Consider the following 20,703-nt stretch of genomic DNA (forward strand, 5'->3'; position numbering starts at 1 on the left):
TGAAACATGTAATCAGGCAAATAATTAATGCATTTAGGCATGTATACACAGATGATAGATGACCTGTTAAAGCTCAAAGCGAGCGTCAGAATAGTGAATAAAAGTGATTTCAGTGTCAGACAAGCTGAACATTTCAGAAACTGATGATTTACTGGGATTTTTCCACAAATGAAAAATTGTGGAGGTCAGAGGAGAATGGTCAGACTGCACTGAGCTAATAGGAGGGCAACAGTAACTCAGACAACCACTCTGAATGCACAAGATGCCAAACCTTGGCCTACAGATAGGCTGCGGCAGCAGACGACCTCACCAGGTGCCGCTCTTCTCAGTGAAAATTAGACAATAGAAAATTGCCTGGTCTGATTTCTGCTGTGACATTTGGACCCCTCAGTGCCAACTGAGGATTGTTTAAATGTCACAGCTTGCCTGAGTATTATTGTTGACCATGTCCAGTCCATCCCACATGACCCCTTATGACCCATCTTCTGATGGGGGCTTCCAGCAGAATAATGTGCAATTTCACAAAGCTCAGATCATATTTAAACTGGTTTCTTGAGCATGTTAATAAGTTCACTGTACTCAATTGACCTCTACAGTCATCAGATCTCAATCCAGTAGAGCATCTTCGAGATGTGGCAGAACATTTTGAGATTGACATTTTGGATGTGCAGTTGACATATCTGCGGCAATTGTGTGATGCTGTCATGTCAATATGGTCCAAAATCTCTGAGAAATGTTTCCAGCACTTTGTTGAATCTATACCACAAAGAATCAAGTCCAGACATGGTCCAGTTCAATTTTGCTGTGTTGATTAAGGTCTTGGCTACATGTTTTTCATTCTTGTTGATTGTTGTTGGTGTAGGAATCTATAGAGCACAATGTTTTTGCTTTGCAAAGCACAAACATCATCTTAAAAATTAGGTCAAGACGAAATTTTATTTATTTTTTAATTTTTTAATTTTTTTTTATTAAACCATCATCTTGCCAAGAAAAAACAACAAAGACCAAAATTCACATACTTACGGCACAGTTTTTGTCTGAAAATAAAGGAATATTAGGAAAAGTACTTTTAAAGAATGTCATACCAAAATGGCTTATCCTCAGTTTGGAAAAACAAAATTTTAAAAATAAAAACAAAAAACAAAACAAACAACCAAAGAAAAAAAGTGGCACAGTCATATGAATGGGTATTTTGGAATGAATTCTCTATTTAGTGTTCAACACACAAGACAAATCCAAGTAATCAGTAGTCAAACAAATAAATTACAGAGAATACTGACAAACTCACACATACCTTTCAGTTTATATTTATTACAAATAAAAAAAAACTAAGGACATCAAAGGGAAAAATCAAACTACTGTGGACAAAACAAACATGTATTTTTTTTTTGCTGTTCTGTTTTGGACTGTGTGGACTGGTGTGAAATTTAATAAAATAGCCAATGGTTATGTTATTGTTAAGTGAATAAGTGTGGTAAAATGCATATGAATATCTTTTCATATTAAAAAGCTCAACAATACAAAAAACAAAAAAAAAGTCTAACAATAATTTAATAATTACATGATGAACCCTAATACATAACCCAACTGTAATTTATAACTAAGAAAAATAAAGTGATAGGTTCTTACATGCCCAGTATGTGGTTTATAATTGTAGAACAGAAACTGCTGTCCTGTCAAGTGAATAAAAAGAAGATATACTGTAAATCTGCACTGTATGAGGAGTTATCAGAAGCCATGATATACTCTCTGTAGATGAATATAAGAATATATGTGTAATTAAGACAATGGAATGGCTAAAAGCCAAGTGATTTATCATAACATTTATATACAAATTTTGGCCATGGTTTTATAACTTCCCTTTCTGATATTTATTTGTAAGTAAATACAGTTGTGGTACATACAGTGTTGTTATAATAATAATAATAATAATAATAATAATAATAATAATAATAATAATAATAATAACTACAGTAAGAACTAAAGAAGATCTTCCCAATTCTCGATGTAACTCGTTTAACTTGACCTACATTGTACCTTGTGACTTAAGTAGTTTTATTAACATTATGGTCAGATCTGTGCTATTATTCTCACCTTTTTTATATTTTATTACATAATGTACAGTAGGTATCCAGAAAACGTGGAGTGGACATACTGACCAGCATAAAGTCCTGCTGCCTGCTCCGATGGTAGCTGTATATGCACAGTGTCTCCTTTTCTTAATGGGAGTACTGCACTCCCTGAAGCCTGATCTAGCAATCCCTTTTTATACTCATCATAAGTGTACATAACTGGCTCATTATTCTTCATCAGTGCCACCCACACATTACCTCCTTTGCAGTGTATGTTGTAAGAAAAGTAGTAGATCCCTGGTATGCTACAGGTAAAAACACCATTCTGAGGACTGTAGTCCTGATTGCCATTGTGCAAGAGTTTGTCAAAGATGACAGGGGAACCCACAGGGGGGAATGGATTTGTGAGTTTAGCTGTGAATGCAGGCAGCTCAGGGCCATTTCCACCAATCTCACCTCCATTTGGGTTCTTGTAACCTTGTTTTTGGCCACTGTATGGGCCAGTCATAGGAAGGATCTGTCCAAGGTCAGGAAATGTAGCAGGTTGTCCAGGAGGTCCAGGGGGTCCAGGTTGTCCCGGTTGCCCTGGAAATCCAGGAGGACCACTGGGACCGGGGTTACCTTGTGGACCAACAAGACCTGGGGGTCCTGGGGCTCCCTCACCAGGATAGCCAGGTTTACCTGGTAAGCCTGCATCGCCTTTTCGTCCAGGAAGCCCAGGGGGTCCAATTGGGCCCCCTGGTCCTGCAAGCCCTGGAATACCTTGTGGCCCCTGGGGGCCTTTCTCTCCAGCCTGTCCTCCTTCTCCTCTTGTTCCTGTTAATCCTGCAGCACCAGGGGCACCAGGTAAACCCCTAACACCAGCTTCTCCTTTTGGGCCAATGGACCCTTGTAAGCCTCTTGGTCCTGGTTGTCCACCCTCTCCTGATCTACCAGGCTGTCCGGGAATCCCTGGAGGACCTGTCTGACCCTTTACTCCTAGATTTCCTCTTGGTCCTATGACACCATCATCTCCTTTTAATCCTGGGAAGCCAAGACTACCAGGAAGGCCTATTGGACCTGGTGGGCCAGGTATTCCACTTGAACCAGTGGGACCAATGACACCTGTGAGACCTGGGTGACCTTTATCACCTTTTGGACCTGGTGCTCCAGGAAGACCAGCATGTCCCTTATGACCCTTAGGTCCTGGAAACCCTGGTGTACTATAACCTGGCAAGCCTGGGTTCCCTGGTAAACCAGGGAGACCTGGTTCCCCCTTCCCTCCAGATACCCCCGGTTGCCCACTGAAACCATCTTTTCCTGGTTTTCCAATTCCTGGTACACCTGGTACACCTGGTTGGCCTCTTTCACCAGGTGCCCCTGCCAGTCCTGGTTCTCCAGGAGAACCAGGCTTTCCTGGTATTCCTGGTTGTCCAGGAAGACCATTCATACCAGGTTTACCAATGCCAGCAATGCCCACCTGTCCAGGTGGACCTGGTGGCCCACCAGGCCCTTTCAAGCCTGGAAAACCAGGTATACCAAGTCCTTTGTCTCCTTTGGGGCCTGGAGGACCAGGAAGCCCAGGCAGACCTTTTTGGCCAGGCTCCCCTAGAGGACCTCGCTGTCCTGGAAGTCCCTGATCTCCTGCTTTTGGAATCCCAGGGAGTCCTGAGGGACCTGGAAGTCCTGGAGGCCCAGGAGGTCCAGTTACGCCTACATCACCATTAGGACCAAGATCACCTTTTGATCCTGGTAATCCAGGTCCTCCAGGTTTTCCTGGCAATCCTGGCATACCAGGTTTTCCAACTCCTGGGTAGCCAGAAGGACCAGGAGGGCCTGGCTTTCCTGGCAAACCTGGCAATCCCTGTCCTGGAAGCCCAGGAGGGCCTTGTGGTCCTGGTGGTCCTGTTGGCCCTGGGGGACCTTGAATTCCTTGCAGTCCCTTTGGGAGACCTTTTACCCCTGGAACAGGAGGGCGTGGACCTTTAGCTCCTCTGGGAAAGGTTTGTCCTGTCAAGGAAAATACTAAAAGAGGTAAGTGTTGACCCACTAAATAATGATCTGACATGATCAGTTATCAGGAGTGTTGGGAAGATTACAGAATACATGCCCCAAAATGTATTTTGTAACGTATTCCGTTACGTTACTCAATGAGAGTAACGTATTCTGAATACTTTGGATTACTTAATATATTATCATGCTTTTTTACAACTACATGAATGTCCTATTGCTGTGCAATTTATTACTATTACTGAAGGTTACTCGCCATACCAATAGTAACTAGATTTTTAAATCTTAATATAAAATGAGTAACAGTAGGGTGGACATTAGGTACGGCTGCACTTTTTGCAGTCATCTCGTATAGAAAACTATTCGGTGTGTATATAAAACAGGTCCGCGGCTCTGAACCATAGTAAAGGGACCTCTGGCTAATACGTCGGGTTCTGTGTCGGGCTCGTAGCCGAAAACTAGCTTTACTTTGTTGTCTGGGTCAGCTTTGCTAGCGAGAGACAGAGAGAGGCGTCGAAAGGCTGCTCCAATGGAACTTATTGTTTCGGAGGAAAACACGAACACAGTGTACAGTGGAGTCTTAATAGAGATTGAAAATGTGACATCATTCAGGGGTAAAACCGCAAAGAATTCTGGGAACTCGTGGCAAGACGTACTAGCGCACGCAGGCTTTCAATTGAAATCAGTTACACAGCGATAAAAAGAAACACAAAAAATGGCAAGAAGCTGTTGTGTCTGTGAAGGTTCTGTTGTATTATTAACTGCAATAGCCGGTCGCATGACAGCCACGGGAAGCCGACGGGTAAAGAGATCAGTTGTTATCGGATTACGTCGTTGAAGAGAAATGGTTCAAGTCATGTTTCCGAAGTAACAAAGAGCCGACGGATGGCCTGGATTGCAGCCATTCAAAGACCAAATATAATGTCCCAGAATACTCCAGCTCACAGGTTAGTCTGCTCCAAGCATTTACACAAAGGTCAGTGTTTTGTAGTAGTTAATACGTCATTTTTCATAACATAATTGGTGATATAGGTTACAAGCAAGTCTGGCGCTGAACAGAAATTGTCGCGCTATGCTCCTTTGTTTATTGTGCATAAATAGTGAATTGTCCTGACACAATATTGCGTTTCGCTTCTGTTATTACCATGGTACATTGGGGGGCAAAGAAAAAGCAAGAATTTATTGGAACCGGAGAATGAACATTTTGCGGTGCTGCAAATGCTTGCATTTGATGCGGTACTTGGATTGTTTTGCCACGAGTTCCCGGCATGCAATGCGTGAAAGTCACGTGGTCTGTCAATCTCTATAGCTTACTTACAACTGAGCTCGTCAGGCACTGTTTTTGGCTGCAGTGGTTATTATTATATTTACATGCTTTGAGCTCCCGTTTCTGCTCTGTGACAACTCGTACTTTTCCACTCACCTTTTTCTCCCTCCATCGCTCACAGACACATAACGGGTATGGCAGTCCATTCTCCCTGCAGCACGGACTACACTGCCCTTGAGGCTACATTCTTTAGGGCTATGCCTTTAATACTCTGGCCTATTGCCTTCATATTAAATCATTTTAAAAAATATTTCTTCACGTCATTATGAGACGCGAGATTGAGACACAGGCATTTGAGCCTCTTAATGTGTGTTTTGTTTGGGTTTCCACCGGTGTGGAATTACCAAAAATAGAGAGGGGATAGCCTAACATATGAAACAGGAAAAGACCGCCGTGTAATCCCTTTATTTCAACAAAGTAACTGTATTCTGAATACCACCTTTTTAAACGGTAACTGTAACGTAATACAGTTACTCATATTTTGTATTTTAAATACGTAACAGCGATACATGTATTCCGTTACTCCCCAACACTGGTTATCAGTAGTTAGTGATCGATGTTAACTAAAAAAAATTTAATACAGTTACTACTCACTACATCTGAAAATGGATGACCCCTTATTAGGTCATTTAATTATAAATAAATGAACTAATAATGAACTAAAACAATTATTTACAGTGCTGTTGAAATAATGAAAACAGACATAATGAATCTACTGTAAAGTAAGTCGCACAAGCACAGGAGGAAAAAAAAACAAGAAAAAAAAGAAAGAAAGAAAATTAAAAACCAGGGAGCGCTCCATGTAAATAATTAATTTATTGTAGCAGTGCACTTAAGTTAATATCTTGTCAGTTTTACGCCATCTCCCCTGTATTTATAATGGAATTTGAAGGCACTTTTTAGTAAAAAGGTGTTAGTTAGTCAATGCAAAAAAGCTAAGAATTTAGTTCATGTCATATGTTAGAATATATAGATAAATATGTCGATGTCGATCTTACGTGCTGCACAATAATTTTTAATATTTAGTATTTACTGTTATATTCCCATAGATCATCGTAATGATGTTGTTTATTATATTGCTCTCCTTTTTTCTGCTTGTTTTCTCTTTTTTCTTTCTCAACAGGTGATCCAGGTGATTGATATATGTATTTTTTGTCTGCTTATTTTGTTGATTTTTGTTTTTTTGCCCTTTATCACCATTCCTCTTCCCTGCTGTTTTTCTTTCCCTCTTTCTTTCTCCCCTTTCTTTTCCCCAGTCAAGTCTGTCCTGTATTTAGCAGGTTAAAATGACATAAACAACAAAAGGCGAATCAAATAGACCAATATGGCAAGGCTGGGTTGGTTGATTTGGTAAAGTAAATCCGTTGGGCATCTTTCTTTGCCTTTAGACAATAATTCTGATGGCAAAAGAGCCAAACGGGACAGGCAAAAAAAAAAAAAAAAGAATATATAGATAAATATGTAAAAAGGACCCATTGACGTATTTGATCTGTTTTACAGCAGGTTGTTAGTTTATTAATTATGGTATTAGACGAGATGCAGGAGCTAAAAGTAATTTTTCACAAACTTATTGAACTCACCTTTGCCATCTGTCAGTGGTCTCTCTTTACCCATGTGCAATGGCGGTTGAGGAAACTCTTGTCCATACTGAGGAAGTATTGGCATCTCATTCTCCAGAAACTGTTGCTGTGGATATGCATCATATTGTGGCAATGGCTGGGGCTGTTGGGGTGGCTGTTTATGTCCATAATACACCCCACCATGAGCAAGGTATAGTAAACATAGCTGTAACACTGTGATGAGAAGATAGAAAGAATGGAGGGGTACAGCCACCATTTTCTGCAATGGAGAAACAAAAAGTGGAACTATAAGACAGATATAAAAATTTCAGTGAAATTAAATGAAAGCATCTACACACATGAAAAATCTTCATATCTATCTTCATATCATATCTATATATCTCGTTAGCGGTATCCTTGAGGGTATCTTGAAGGTATCTTGATTCTTTAGGTGAATATCAATTAGTTTCCAAAACCACTACACATCTTCCCATAAAATACAGAAAATGCTGTTTTGTAAAAGCAAATAAACTTCACAGTTTGTATCACAAGTAAACAGCTTTATTGGTTGACATTGATACATATATTTGTATAATGAATGTATTATTTACTTCTAGGTAATTTGCTTAATTAATGTGAATAGAGTTTGGTCATTTAGGGTGTCTTGTGCTACTCATCAATGGGATAAATGCTGTGCAAACAGCATTTAATTATTTAGAGAAGAAAATAATAATAATTAAGCCTCTTAATGGTTTATGGCCATGCTCTTAAACCATACTGGTACATAGATGAATTCAAATGCCAGCTTTCAAGAGCTTACAAAATTCACTTGTCAAACCAAAGAAAATCGCCAAAACCCTCCACTGCACATATGTGACCTAGCTTAGACATCTTTTCAGAAACACTGTGTAAAAGCCTCCCACATCCTTGAAGTGATTCACACGTACATATTATAATTAAGAGGCCCCACAGGGATGTGGCCAGTTTTGAACATAATCTTTAATTCTTTAAACATGTCTGCGCTAAGGAGATCAGCTAAGCACTGCCAAAAGCACTGTGTGAAAATAAACACTGATGGGTGAATGCATGTTTTCCTCAGCTGCAGTGTTTGTGTGTCCTGAAACCGAACCAAAGAGATCAAACATTTTGGAAAGCTGCAATAACTGAAGGCTTGCTTACATTTTTTTAGAGCAATTATTCTAAAAAGAAAGCTAAATTGTGTTGGCTGGATGTTTCCAGGGGATTATTTTTAGAATGGAAATACTTATGTGTCTAGTTTCTCTGCAAAATCAGCATGTTAGAGATGTTAGGGTTGATTTGAATATGTTGCAGTAGCTATTGCACAGGTTGCCATCTACTGCAGGGTTAACATTGAGATGTGGACACCCATTCAGATATGCACACTTACAGCCAGTTTAGAATCTTTGTACTGTGGGAGGGAACCCACACAGGAACAGGGGGAACAGGCAAGCTCTACACAGAGAGGCCCCAGCTGACTAGTGGACATAAACCCAGGACCCACTTACAGTGAAGTGACTGCACTTCTCATCTAACTATATACATATTTCAATATCAAATAATTAATTGCTAGAGAAAACTACCAGCAGAACCTTTCAGAATCTTCTCTCCACCATTTTCTCAAAGCCTCATAATGTTATTGAACAATATCTACATATTTCAAGGTTATAAGTTTCATCCTGAGATAAGCCAAGAGGCAACATAATAGCTTAGCATGTAAAAAGTCTTCAGTAAAGTCTTTAGAGTTCAAGTTTGAGTCTGTGTGAGTGTCGATCTCCAGTAATTGAAAAAACTACTAAAAAGCACTCAAAGACAGAAAGAGTCTTGGATGTGCTTCAGACGATTTTGACATTGTGCATTCAACATTCAAACTACTGTGCTTACAAAATACCAACACGCTTTTATCTCAGCTGGACTACTGTAATTCAAAGGAGCTTGCAAAGAAAAGCGTCTGGACTTCTTTAAGTTACTTGAAGACGTTTCACCTCTCATCCGAGAAGCTTCTTCAGTTCTAAGGTCAAATGGTGGAGAGTCCCAGATATCTGGGACTCTCCACCATTTCTTTGCCTTTTGTGGCTTAAACCTCAGAAGGAAGCAACAACAAACACACCTAATTTATGAAACTTTTTCAGACTTATGGTTTGTGCTTGAACCCCAAATATTTAACAAGGTAAAATACAGCTATATACGCAAACTGCCCCTAATCTAAGTATTTCTTTGTGTTTAAAGTTCATAGTGGTCACAGGAAGACCAAGGTAATAGGAAAGCCTGTAAGGAAGATTGTTAGAAGACTGGTTGGTGGTTCTATATATTTGGTTCAATTTTTAGATTCAACACCTGAAGTAAAAAATTGAAGAACAACTGAAAGTGCCATATGTGTATAGGTGTTGGAAAGCACTACTATGAAGCTGCTGCTGCTGCTACTACCCTAATGTAACCCATCAACACTGACCGTCTATTACCCATATGGCATAAATAACTGATAACTGATATCGTTAATATTTAAGTAAACTTCCTCAGCATTCAAACTTTGTGTTTCTTTCATGTCAGTGCACTCACATATATTTGTTACCCAAATGCTCTGTTGTTTGGCTAAAACTAACTTGGGCAAACATAAATAGATGGAAATCTATGGGTAAGGTCTATGACAAGTTACAGAGATATCACCCCAATCAGAGAAACCACCTGAGTCAAAACATGGGGAAGCACCCGTTACATTTGTGCAGCTGGTTCATGGAGGAAAGAGACGTAGGTCATAATGTGGAACAAAGTGTTAAATACAGTGAAAGTGGTCCACTGCAGCCATTATGCATGCCTTTTTATATTTGTTCATGTGTCTTCCTTGTCGTGAGCAAATGTTTCTACCAGTGCACTACTGGGCTGTTTTTGGAGGACTGCACACAAGCAGTTCTGTGTTGGTTGCATACCCATAGTCCTTTCCTCTGTGTACTCAAAGACCTATGCAATGGTTCCATAAATCCACCCTTAGGCACAAAATATTTGAAAACTCACTGTTGGAACATTTAATTTAAATAGTCATTAAAATTCCAGAGTTTCAGCTGCTGTTTTACATTTTTAATGAATTTCTTCCAGAGAAAAAAAGAACAGACCGCTTCAATAAAAAACGATTTGCCAACTGACTGAATTTCAGTCATGTCAGCGTTTTAATGTCACATTTTAGGCGAGACAATCTTTTGCTTTTCATGCATCTCCAAACATTCAATCTTGGAGCAAAATCACTTGTTTAATCTTTTTCAGCTATAAAGCCAGCAGGAGACTGATCCTCAAATATTGAGCTTCTAAGCAGAACATGGTTTCACACGTTGGGAATTCGCTTTGCAGACAAAAAAGGAACACATGTTTGGCAAGGAAATAACAAAGAGGACCTCCAAGGATATGCCACTCTTCATGGCTCAGAGACATAAAGCATACAAAAACATACCCAGTTTTAACTGGTAGGTTTGCTGCAAAGCAAACAACCCAAGTACATGTTATGCTCGGCTAAGTTCTTTATTATTATTTTTCTTCCTTGGCATTGCCTCCCACACCATTTTTCATAGTGAGCAAAAATCAGCTGTGAGGCGACTGTTTCGATGCAGTTTTAGTTTAGGTTTTACCGTTTTCAAACAGTTAATTAACAATTTGTTGCAAAAACATCATAAAAATTCCTTCCTATTCTCCCCATTGGGTACACCTGTGGCTAAACACTATTGGGTACACCTAGCAGACCATTTCAGTAAGTACAACTGTCACTGGCCGGCCACTTTTTAGGCACATCTGTGTACACACTACGACTGTTTTGTATAAAGTATACACATGTCTAGCCAAATTTTGAAGAGGTGGCAACAGACAATATTTGGCAGGACATGTTGTGGCAGATGTTTTATATAATATATATAATTTATTTATCCAGATAAAAGGTATTATTGAGATTAAAAATGGCTTTTCCAAGTGGCAAGTATAACAAATTATGGAAATGAACACAACTGACATTCAATACAGGCAAGTGCACACAAACATCCGAATCAAAACGCAAGCACGGTCCACTCTACACCAGTGTTGTGGTGCTGTGATACAGTTGAAGAGTTTATTGAAGCTTATTAACTGATTGTGTCACGCTGTCAGGGTAGCTGCCCTTAATTATACAGCTAGCCTTTATTTACAGACGGTCGATATCATCAGTCATTTTTTGGTTTCCAGACAGTTTAATGGGAAAGCAATTGGAGCGTCTAGACCACAGACTAAATTGCAATAAGTATTGAATTCTAACGACATTGCACTATGTGTTTAGCTTTGATACTTGAGTACCTTGCGTGGCAAACATTATAACACAACAAATAAAGAAACCTGAATCATTTTGTTCTGGGTTATTACATTTTTCCCATCACAACGGCTGCAGTAAAATTCTCATGTATTTGCTTTCCACCTTCGTTTTAAGATTTAAGAGGAACAGCTTCTCCCGGCACAACGAAAGGTTTGCAATTCTTTATCAAGAAGCATGTAGTTATGAGGTGCTTAAAGTAAAAGCACACGCTCTAATAATGACACTTTCACGACACAATCATTGTTTCTGACAAAATTATTGGACAAACTGAAGAGTTTAGTCTAGTCAGGAAACTAGGCATGACCATTATGCATTCACAATTATGTTTCACAGTGAACCTGACAAAAGCTGCAGATGAAAAACAACTACTCTCAAACATCTTTTTTCAACACAATATGGTCTTGCTGTGTCCCTGAACGAATAGCTTGACAATAAATATTTCCTCTCTGCAACAACAACCAAATAGAATCCACTTAGAATCCCTTCTATGATTTAAACTTTCACCTTGTGCATGACCTCAGCTTTGATGAAATCTCTTCAGACACCTCCACACCCGGCACTCGATGACAATCTCATGCAACAAAGACTACTCGGCCCACTGTGGTTGCTGGTTCCTCTCAGCCTCTTTGCCAATACATACAACCGCAGCTGGCTTTGCCTGGTGATGAGCCACCAGTCTTTTATCACCTCTAGATTGGCTTTGGAAATAATCACATTTCCATTTCTCCTCTGTGTTCCTCCCCTGACTTATTCCAGATGTGGGGAATCTATCGCTTGATAAACAAATGGTGAGGAACAGAGGCATGTCATTGCTTATAGACACGGGTGCCAGTCTTAATTGCCTGTGGTCGGGCTTGGCTTTTGTACTTTAAACAGAGGGTCCTTCTTTTCCAATAAGAGTGGGAAACTAACTGTGCTGCAGGATATAAAGCAAACTTTTGAAATTTCAACACCAATGATACATACTGATCATTGACAGAGAAGCCTTTGTGTGCAAGTGTCAAGGCTACAAATTAATGCTGAATGGCTGTGACCATTGTTAGTGAACAAATCCAAATGCAAGAGAAAAACTCCAGAATTCTAAAACAATTTCAAAACAATATCCAGAAGCTAACTGAGCAAGATTTATACTGGCCTAATGGACATATTGTCATTTTGGCTGTAAGATTAAAAAAATAATTGTCATCTTTCAGGAACCATTGGAATTTTTCTCTCGAGCCTAAAATGGTTGAGGAGTACAGTAATGTGAAGCGCACATGGTAACAACTAGGCAGAGCTTTTTTCTGTCCATGTTCAGATATCAGTACCTTGTGAATGCCTTGTACAACCATGGTACTTCAAATATTTATACATTTATAAATAAAGTGTTAAGCTCTATTAATGCTAAACAATATGTACTGAGGTTTTCCAGACATCCTCTGACAGTGTGGTGTTAACTTATCCAACATTTTGGATGCGTTGCAATCATGGTCACAATGTAGGATCAAGTGGATGAAGTGAACAAGGCCCCATTACACAAGCCTAGAGACTGGTCTGCAACCATCTGGCAACCACTAGTCATTAGGAAAACAATAAGTACTCCCTGATTGGTTGTGAGTAGCTGCTAGAACTTGATGTCAATTGCAGGGAAAGTAATGAAGTCCTAGTGTAGGTATGCAAGCTTACAGACAACAGTGACCCCTTGGCAACTTGTTGCTAGAGGAAATTCTCCAACTGGTTGGCAAAAACTTCCTTCTGGTTGCTTTGGTTGCTAGCATATATTGTTGCAGTTGTAGTTTGAATGGAAGTGATGGACATGATGGCAAGCACCATCTGGCTACACTCCGAGCTATAGTAAAACAGTGAAAACCACAAAAGAAACTGGAAATGGAGACTGCTTGCCTTCAAATTAAACGTTGCACCTTTTTAAAAAAGGTGCATCATACTTTTTCAAGCTTTACTGCAAACATGAAAAACTATAGGAAACCGTTACAACCTGCTAGGAATCAAAGCAATCACCATGAGGTTCTTGGTGGTGCACCTTGTTTGCATTCGATTTCCCCTGACAGCCAGCAACCCCTAGAAACCACTGCCAACCATTTGGGAAGTACACTAATAGCAATAGTCCAATATGGTGGACAACGTTCAAGCATTGTGCACATGATGTCATGTGAGAAAATTAGTCCAGACATATTTTTACATTTCTAGGAAGACATTGCTATCTTCAGCAAAACAATGCCAAACTTCACTGTGCATCATTTCCAAGAGCATGACTAAACATAGGTAAAGAAAGTACTATGCAGTAATACTAATGGGTTAGGAAGCTCTTAGTGTCACAAAGGTTCCTCTCTTTTTATCTGGACAGGTCACCATAGAAACTTTGACTAGGTCAAAGTGAATTTAGGATTGTTGAATGTGTCTTTTGTCCTGTCTTCCTCCTTTCATCCCCAACCGGTCACGGCAAATGGCTGACCCTCCCTGAGACTGGCTCTGTCTGGGGTTTCTTCCTGTTAAAAGGGAGTTTTTCCTTCCCACTGTCACCAGGTGCTTGCTCAAAGGAGTCATCTAATTGTTAGGGTATGACTCTATTATTGTAGGGTCTTTACAATGCAATGTAAAACACTTTGAGGCAGGCTACTGTTATTGTGATTTGGTGCTATATAAATAAAATTGAATTGAATTGAAGTTACCACAAAGAAAGCATGAAATGATCTGGCTCATGATTCAGGCTTCAGCATCATGCTTTATTTCATTTCAACAACACTGCCATGGGGATTTCACTACCTGAGCTCCAGCAGACCCAAGAACAATACAGATGTTGTTCTCTTCAACTGGCCATGTTTTTTTTTTTAAATAGACCGAGTCAAAACACACTAAAATATGAACATCGCTTTTGGACGGTCAAAACAAACCCATCTGACCTCGTAAAACACAATATTCTCATACAATAATGTGTGTAACAATTCTGTCAGTGTAATGTGGAAACGCTTTTCAGCTCCTACACACAAACACAAAGGAATGCAACAATCAGCTGACAGGAACACGAGCGCCAAGACGACATCTGGGGAATGTACCTGAGTGTACGTGCGACCCACTGCATGAATTTCTGTGAGCTGATGCTAACCTTTATAAGAAAAACACTCCACCTCTACAGTCTCAGTCTGGAGTCTGTACTCACACTGTGGGTATGCTTGGAGTTTCTGCAGACAAGGACAACAACACACACCTGAAGCCAAAAACAACTAACTCACTGTATCCAGAACCAAGATAGGAAAATAAAGTCAAAACAGCTCTACTAATAATGATATCTATCAGACAGGACCTGTAGTGAGGCAAGTGGCTCAATAGAGGGTGCCAAACTACATTACTACTCAGATTTTCAGTTCATCAATACAGTCTATTTTGTTTACTTGCCTTTTTCATAGGCTGGGTGGATACTTGATTCATTAGTCCGGTGGGGAAAAAAAGATATCCTGGCAAAGGCTGCATTTTTAATAATAAGATTTATTTTTGTTGTTGGCATAATTTATACTAGGTTTTGTGCATCATCATCATCCCCATTTTCCTCCTTGTTATTCTTCAACAACCACAGGTTATATTCTGGATCCTGTGCTGCTTTTCTCTTTTGTTTTCACTCTAAGCAGCTGATTCATCTCAGCTCAATCATCATGTAACTTTTTGATCATTTCTCCCTCTTCCTGCTCATCTTCATAGTGAGAATATTAACTTTTCCCCCTAAGCAGTGAGTTAAAAAATGAAGCAAAATGGGTGTGAACGCTTCCCCAGCTCAGCTTCCTATCTCTCCATCTTTGCTAACTTTGCTTTCTTATATATATATATCTTTCAGCTTTTGCCATTGATGCCACATCTACACATAGCCTCAAATCCCACAATGCATGGATGTAGCACCTGGATGCATTTTTGCATTTTTAATTGCTCACCGCTCACTCTATCCTTTGAAAAGCCTTGCACATACACCCACGCAGTCCACCCGACCTCATCACCCATCTCACTGACATATTTTTCCCTCTCCTGCAGTTGTAGGAACCACAAGTCACCGAGTGCCTGCCCACAATTTTCATTTCAGGGCATAAACTGGAGTGGGAGGAGAATTATTTTCCTATTAGCTTTTGAGTTCTGTCAAAACAGAGTATCTGATGTCAGTGGACAGCAACTAATAGCAACCCAGACCGAAGAGGCACTTTAGGTTGTTTCCATGTTTAAAGAAAAAGAAATTCAATGAGAAGAAAGGATGAGAACGTTTATGTTTGGATCTTATCGAATTTGATTTAAATAGGGAAGATTTATAGGTACAGCAACAAAGAAATGCTTGCATCAGATTTAGAGTTTTCCCTTGAACTTTGTGCGGTCTCTGCCGCAATCTTTCTTGGTCTCCCTCGTATTTAGCCGGTGCTAAAAATGGACCAGTGAAAGAATATTTTTTAAAAGTAATAACAATGTTTGGCTAATAATCAGATCTGATCAGTAATACTGTGCTAAAACCACAGACTCCACTGGAGAATTCTGCAGCTGCATAAATAGATTTCCAGTTATGAGCAAACCAGGGAACAGCACACCCTGTGTTGCCTCCGTTTTTCCAATTGCCAATCGGATACTATATTTACTCAAGCACTAATGTTTGTGCTTTTCTACTTCCTATTTCAGTGGGAAATATCGTCCAGTGTAGAAGAACAGAAGTTCAGCTGTCACATTTCAGATGTGCACAGTAAACTTTCCATCCAGATGTAGTGCATATTTGAAAAAAAAAAAAAAACTGGAGTTTTTCCACTCGCTTTGTTTTTAAAATGCAAATTTTAAACATGCACGAAACAGGTGGTTGGAAAGTTGATAGCACCAAATGGTGATTTCCCCTCGTGTCTTCACACATGTTTTCATTTAAATACTGTGGAAAGCAAATGAGGTCAAATATAACATTTTACAAAAAAACCCCCAACTTAACAATAAAAGTCTTAAGAATAATATAGACATGACATATATATTATTTTAACCCTTTAGATGCATTTTGTTCTGTTTTGTAAAAGCACGGAGAGGCCTGACTCTTAAAAAAATGGATCAAACGGCTACAAAAGCAAAATGTTACTTGCACACTGATTTTATAGCTTGTAGCACCTTTAGTTGCAATAACTAACTAAATAAATGAAGTAATAAAGTAACAGTTTTCTTTTTGACTTAAACAGTCTGTCACATCATTGTGGGCCAATTCTAGACCCCTCTTTTTTTTTTTTACAAAGTTTGTTCAGGATATTGAGATTTGGAAGCATTCATGTATGCACAGCTCTCTTAAGGTCCTACCACAGCATGCCTGCACTTTGACTGACCCATTGTGACACCTTGATAGTTTTTTTTTATCAGCCATTCTGTTATAATTTTGCTGCTGTGCTTGGGATCATTGCCCTTTTTTATGCCTGAATTTGGACTAAGCTTTAGCTGTCCAAAGACAGATGGTCTCACATTTAAGTCTATACAGAGGAGTTCATGGTCGTCTTAATGACTGCAAGGTGCCGAATTCCTGTGGCTGCAAAACAAACCCAAATCATCACTTGGCCACCACTGTGATGCGTTTGATATTAAGTGTTCGTGTTGATATGCTTTGTTTGCTTTTGTGCATTAGGGATTATGCCAAACATCTCCATCCATTAGGTTTGCAACACCAGAAGTGTTTTTTTTTTTTTAGAGAGAAGACACTTTCTCCTGGAAACCCTACCAAACAAGTCACACTTGTTTCATCTTTTTCTAATCGTGTTATCATGAACTTTAACATTTAACATGCTAACTGAGGCCCGTAGAGTCTGTATTTCTTGTGTTTGTTGTAGTTTCTTTAAGAGTTGTGTGGTCTGACCTTAGGGTGAATTTGCTGAGGAGACTGTCTTTGAGTTGACAAAAACGGAATGCTCCAGACCAGCAAACAATTTTTGAGATACTTACCTTTGTAATTCCTACAAAAGCAGTAAGTTTACTGCATAGAGAACTGTAAAAACTCTTTTTCACATGATTGTTAATGTTCAAGTCATGCTTATGGCAAGAACTTCAGACTCTAATTTCTGTCAAGCCTTCATAATGTAAATTCAGAACTTTTACTATGTTTTATTGGTGTTTCTACTTAAATACACCTCTGAAAATGTGCTGGTAAAGACCCAAACATGCCAAGTTCTGTCCTCAAACTGACGTCAAAAACCATGGAAGGTTTCCAACATGTTAAGATGAATGGTTTTGCAATATAAGTACTGAGGATATGAAAATCACGAGCATGAGTCGGTATATGATCCCTTCCAGAGGAGTAGTAATTGCTGTAGTTTGGAGGTTGGGAGCAGTCTAATATTTAAAAATGACTGGGTGGTGATTATATGTTGCTTTGAGAAGGGTTGTTTTTGGGTTTTATCACCAGCAATTTCATTTTGATGGTTTCCTCTACCTCTACAGTTGATCAGTCATTGAATGCACTCATATCAGTTTTACTGCAATCATAAAGTGGGCTGGGGAGCATTTACGGCTTGATGTGACATGCATACATCGCCTGGACTGGTGACATGACAACAGCCAAGGGAAGCTTAATGTGTTATACAGTCACACCATAAAATATGCCACTCAGGGAAAAAATATGTTCCTCCCTTTTCCTACTTCCAGATGTTTTTGCAGCACACTATTTATGAGGGATTATAAGAACTAGGACTCCTTCTACTTAGGAGTTTAGATAAGAGTCACTTTGTAATAAATCTGCAAAATTTAAAGTTGGAACTACAAAGTGGTGTTTTGAAACAGAGCTACCACCTGTGGCTTTGAAAGAAAGTAAAGCTGTCAGGACAGCAGCTAATGTGGAACCATTAACAGTATCTGTATTTGATTAACACTGTAAGATTGCCATAAAGTGAACCTGATTTCATCATTTGAGACATTTCTATGGCTGCAGTACTCTGCACAGTAGCACGAGACCATTTGGACACATGGCCTGAAATCACAGAGGCTGCAGCTGTGGGATCAAGAGGCACATTCCCTCAGAGCTGCATAAACACTTCCTGTTTGGTAGGTGAGAACTGCAAAGGAGTCAGACTCGGAGAGGAGAGCTGTCAAGAGACATTAACAGAGTAATAAATATGTGAAATCACAGCATGCTCACAGATACTCCTAGCAAACAAGATGAAGTATCCCTTAAATAGTGGAATAATTTGACCTAAAATGCAGCCAAATAGCTGATAAATAGCTTGATTTCTGTTCACTGTAAGAAATGGTTACAGAAATATTTCACCATTTTGGGAAATATTGTGATTTTTGATGAAAGTTTGATTGAAACACAGAGTAAAGTAAATATGAAAGCTAGCAAGAGCATTAGCTTAGAACAAAGACAAGAGGGGGCAGCTAGCTTGGTTATGTTCAAAGATTTAAAAAAAAAAGTCTCCATATTTTAAAATCTCTAGCAATTTTTAAAGGAACTTTGTCACATTGCTTACACAATGTTGCTTACAGACTCATATAAAGGGTTTTTTAAATATATGTTTTCAGTCTTTTTTCCAAACTACGCTAATAGCTGCTTCAGATTTAGCATTTAACATAGAGGTGCAACTCTTCATCAAAAAGCCACCAAAATACATTTTCTTTACTATTTGGCAGCATGTTGTAACAGTTTTAAATGGCGAAGCTTTTCTGGGGCCAAAAAACTCAAGTGCTCACTTGAGCAGATACAGCGACATCCTGGCCCTTGGACGCAAACACTAACCCTCCCAAAAAACCCCAAACTGACCACATTTGCGAGGCTTCAAACAGTCTCATTCTCAAAATCCAAACTTTTTAAGTAACTTAAAACTGATCTGCAGATTGAGTTGAACTTTATAACAAATTTCCTCTTCTGACAACAGAAGAGCTGTCTGGACCTCTTTATATCCACAGCTCATTAAATTACCAAAACCCATATTAACAGTTGCAGTTTATTAATATAAATATATAACCCTACATACGGGTGCTACTTTTAAAGAATGGTACATGAATTTAGAGAAAAAACAGATATTTCACATCTCCCACTTACAAAACTTATCGCCTCAGTCATCACACAAGTCTGTATAGCTCATTACATGTGCGGCTCTGCTGGCACCAAATTAATCTGCTTTAATGCCACTTTTGCAGTGTAAAATTGTTTGAATGAACCCAAACAACTTCATCTTTGACATATTTAACATGATCATAACATGGACACATGATTTGTTTACGCTTTACGGACAGGTGCACATTGAGATTTAATGTCCTTAAACTATGCTGGGTCTAGTTTAAACTAGTTTTTAAACTAGTTTTTAGTTTAAGTCTAGTTCTTCTAACTAGTCTGATCGCTTTGCATCGTGTCATTTTGAACCACCACATCAGAAAATTTATTATAAAGTCTGGCTTGCAGTATGGAACTCTGAAAAAACCTTCACTTCTGCATGACAGTGAAGAAGAAGACAACGAAGAAGAAGAAGACAACGAAGAAGCAGAAGAGGTTTTCTAAAAGAAAATTTAATGAAGCATAAAAATTCCGTCTCCAGCCCGCAGCACCAGTGTTCTGCTGAGGAGACTTTTTTCTTAAATCCTGTTTCCTCTTATTTATGCGGGACAGATTACTACTAGAAAGCTCTTAACACCTAAATCTTCTTATCCATAAACACAGGAGGAAAAAGTGCATGTTTTTCCTGTCCTGAAAAACATGCACCTAAACTTTCTAAAATGTCAAGGCATTCCACTAACTGGTGCTAAATCCTGCCGAGACGCTGCACTGTGCATTTATTTTAACAAGCTTAAGCCCGGGTTATTCTTCCCAGGTGTCTCTTTTGGATTTTCTTTTCTTTCTCCCTCTTTCTCTGCATTGGGAAAAATGTCAGATGTGATCTTACGAGACCTCTCAGCCCATTCTTCACAGCTGTGAAGTAGGATGTCTTATGATACATTTACTTGCTTCTCACTTTCCATGTTCCTTTGCATGTGCAATCCCAAAAGGCAAAAAAGGAAAATGATCCAGTCTCTGCCTTGCAATCAGACAACCATGCTAAAGCAAAACCAAATCAAAATGAACACATTTAACTATAAGGCTTGATGATGCATCACTTACCTTTGTGTGTGCTGCTGCTGCTGTGGTATCACTGAGCTTTTAAGGAGTTTGTGACAGACGCTGAACAGCAGCACTGGTGAGGGTTTGGCTTTTATCTACAGGTGGGTGGAGCTGCACAGGCTGAGAGCACAGAGGAGCTGGATCTGTGCACGAGGAGAGACGGGGGGAAGAAAACAGGATCTGTGTGAGAGAGAAACCACTACTGGAACTCCATGTTTGCAGCATTAAGAGGTTATTATACACAGAAACAAAGTGAGGGGAAAGAAGAAACCCAATCAGCTGCACGAGGAGGAAGATTCTCGTTTGACTTGGACCTCTCAGTGCATTCTTTGCATGGAGAAAGA

The 20,703-nt window shown here is 39.3% G+C and overlaps 1 protein-coding gene across 1 annotated transcript; it reads right to left on the reverse strand.

Moving 5' to 3' along the window:
• Positions 1-650: 650 nt before the first annotated feature.
• On the reverse strand, positions 651-20,475 carry LOC146361098 (uncharacterized). The gene is made up of 3 exons (XM_084922610.1): positions 20,360-20,475; positions 6,969-7,227; positions 651-4,061 (listed from the first exon to the last, which is right to left on the reverse strand). The coding sequence occupies exons 2-3, from the start codon at positions 7,222-7,224 to the stop codon at positions 2,110-2,112; spliced, it is 2,208 nt and encodes a 735-aa protein (XP_084778736.1). The 5' UTR covers positions 7,225-7,227; positions 20,360-20,475; the 3' UTR covers positions 651-2,109.
• Between the last annotated feature and the right edge of the window lie 228 nt (positions 20,476-20,703).

This window comes from Perissodus microlepis, chromosome 23 (assembly GCF_051167445.1).
Source record: "Perissodus microlepis isolate ML-2025 ecotype Zambia chromosome 23, ASM5116744v1, whole genome shotgun sequence".
Lineage (NCBI taxonomy): Eukaryota > Metazoa > Chordata > Actinopteri > Cichliformes > Cichlidae > Perissodus > Perissodus microlepis.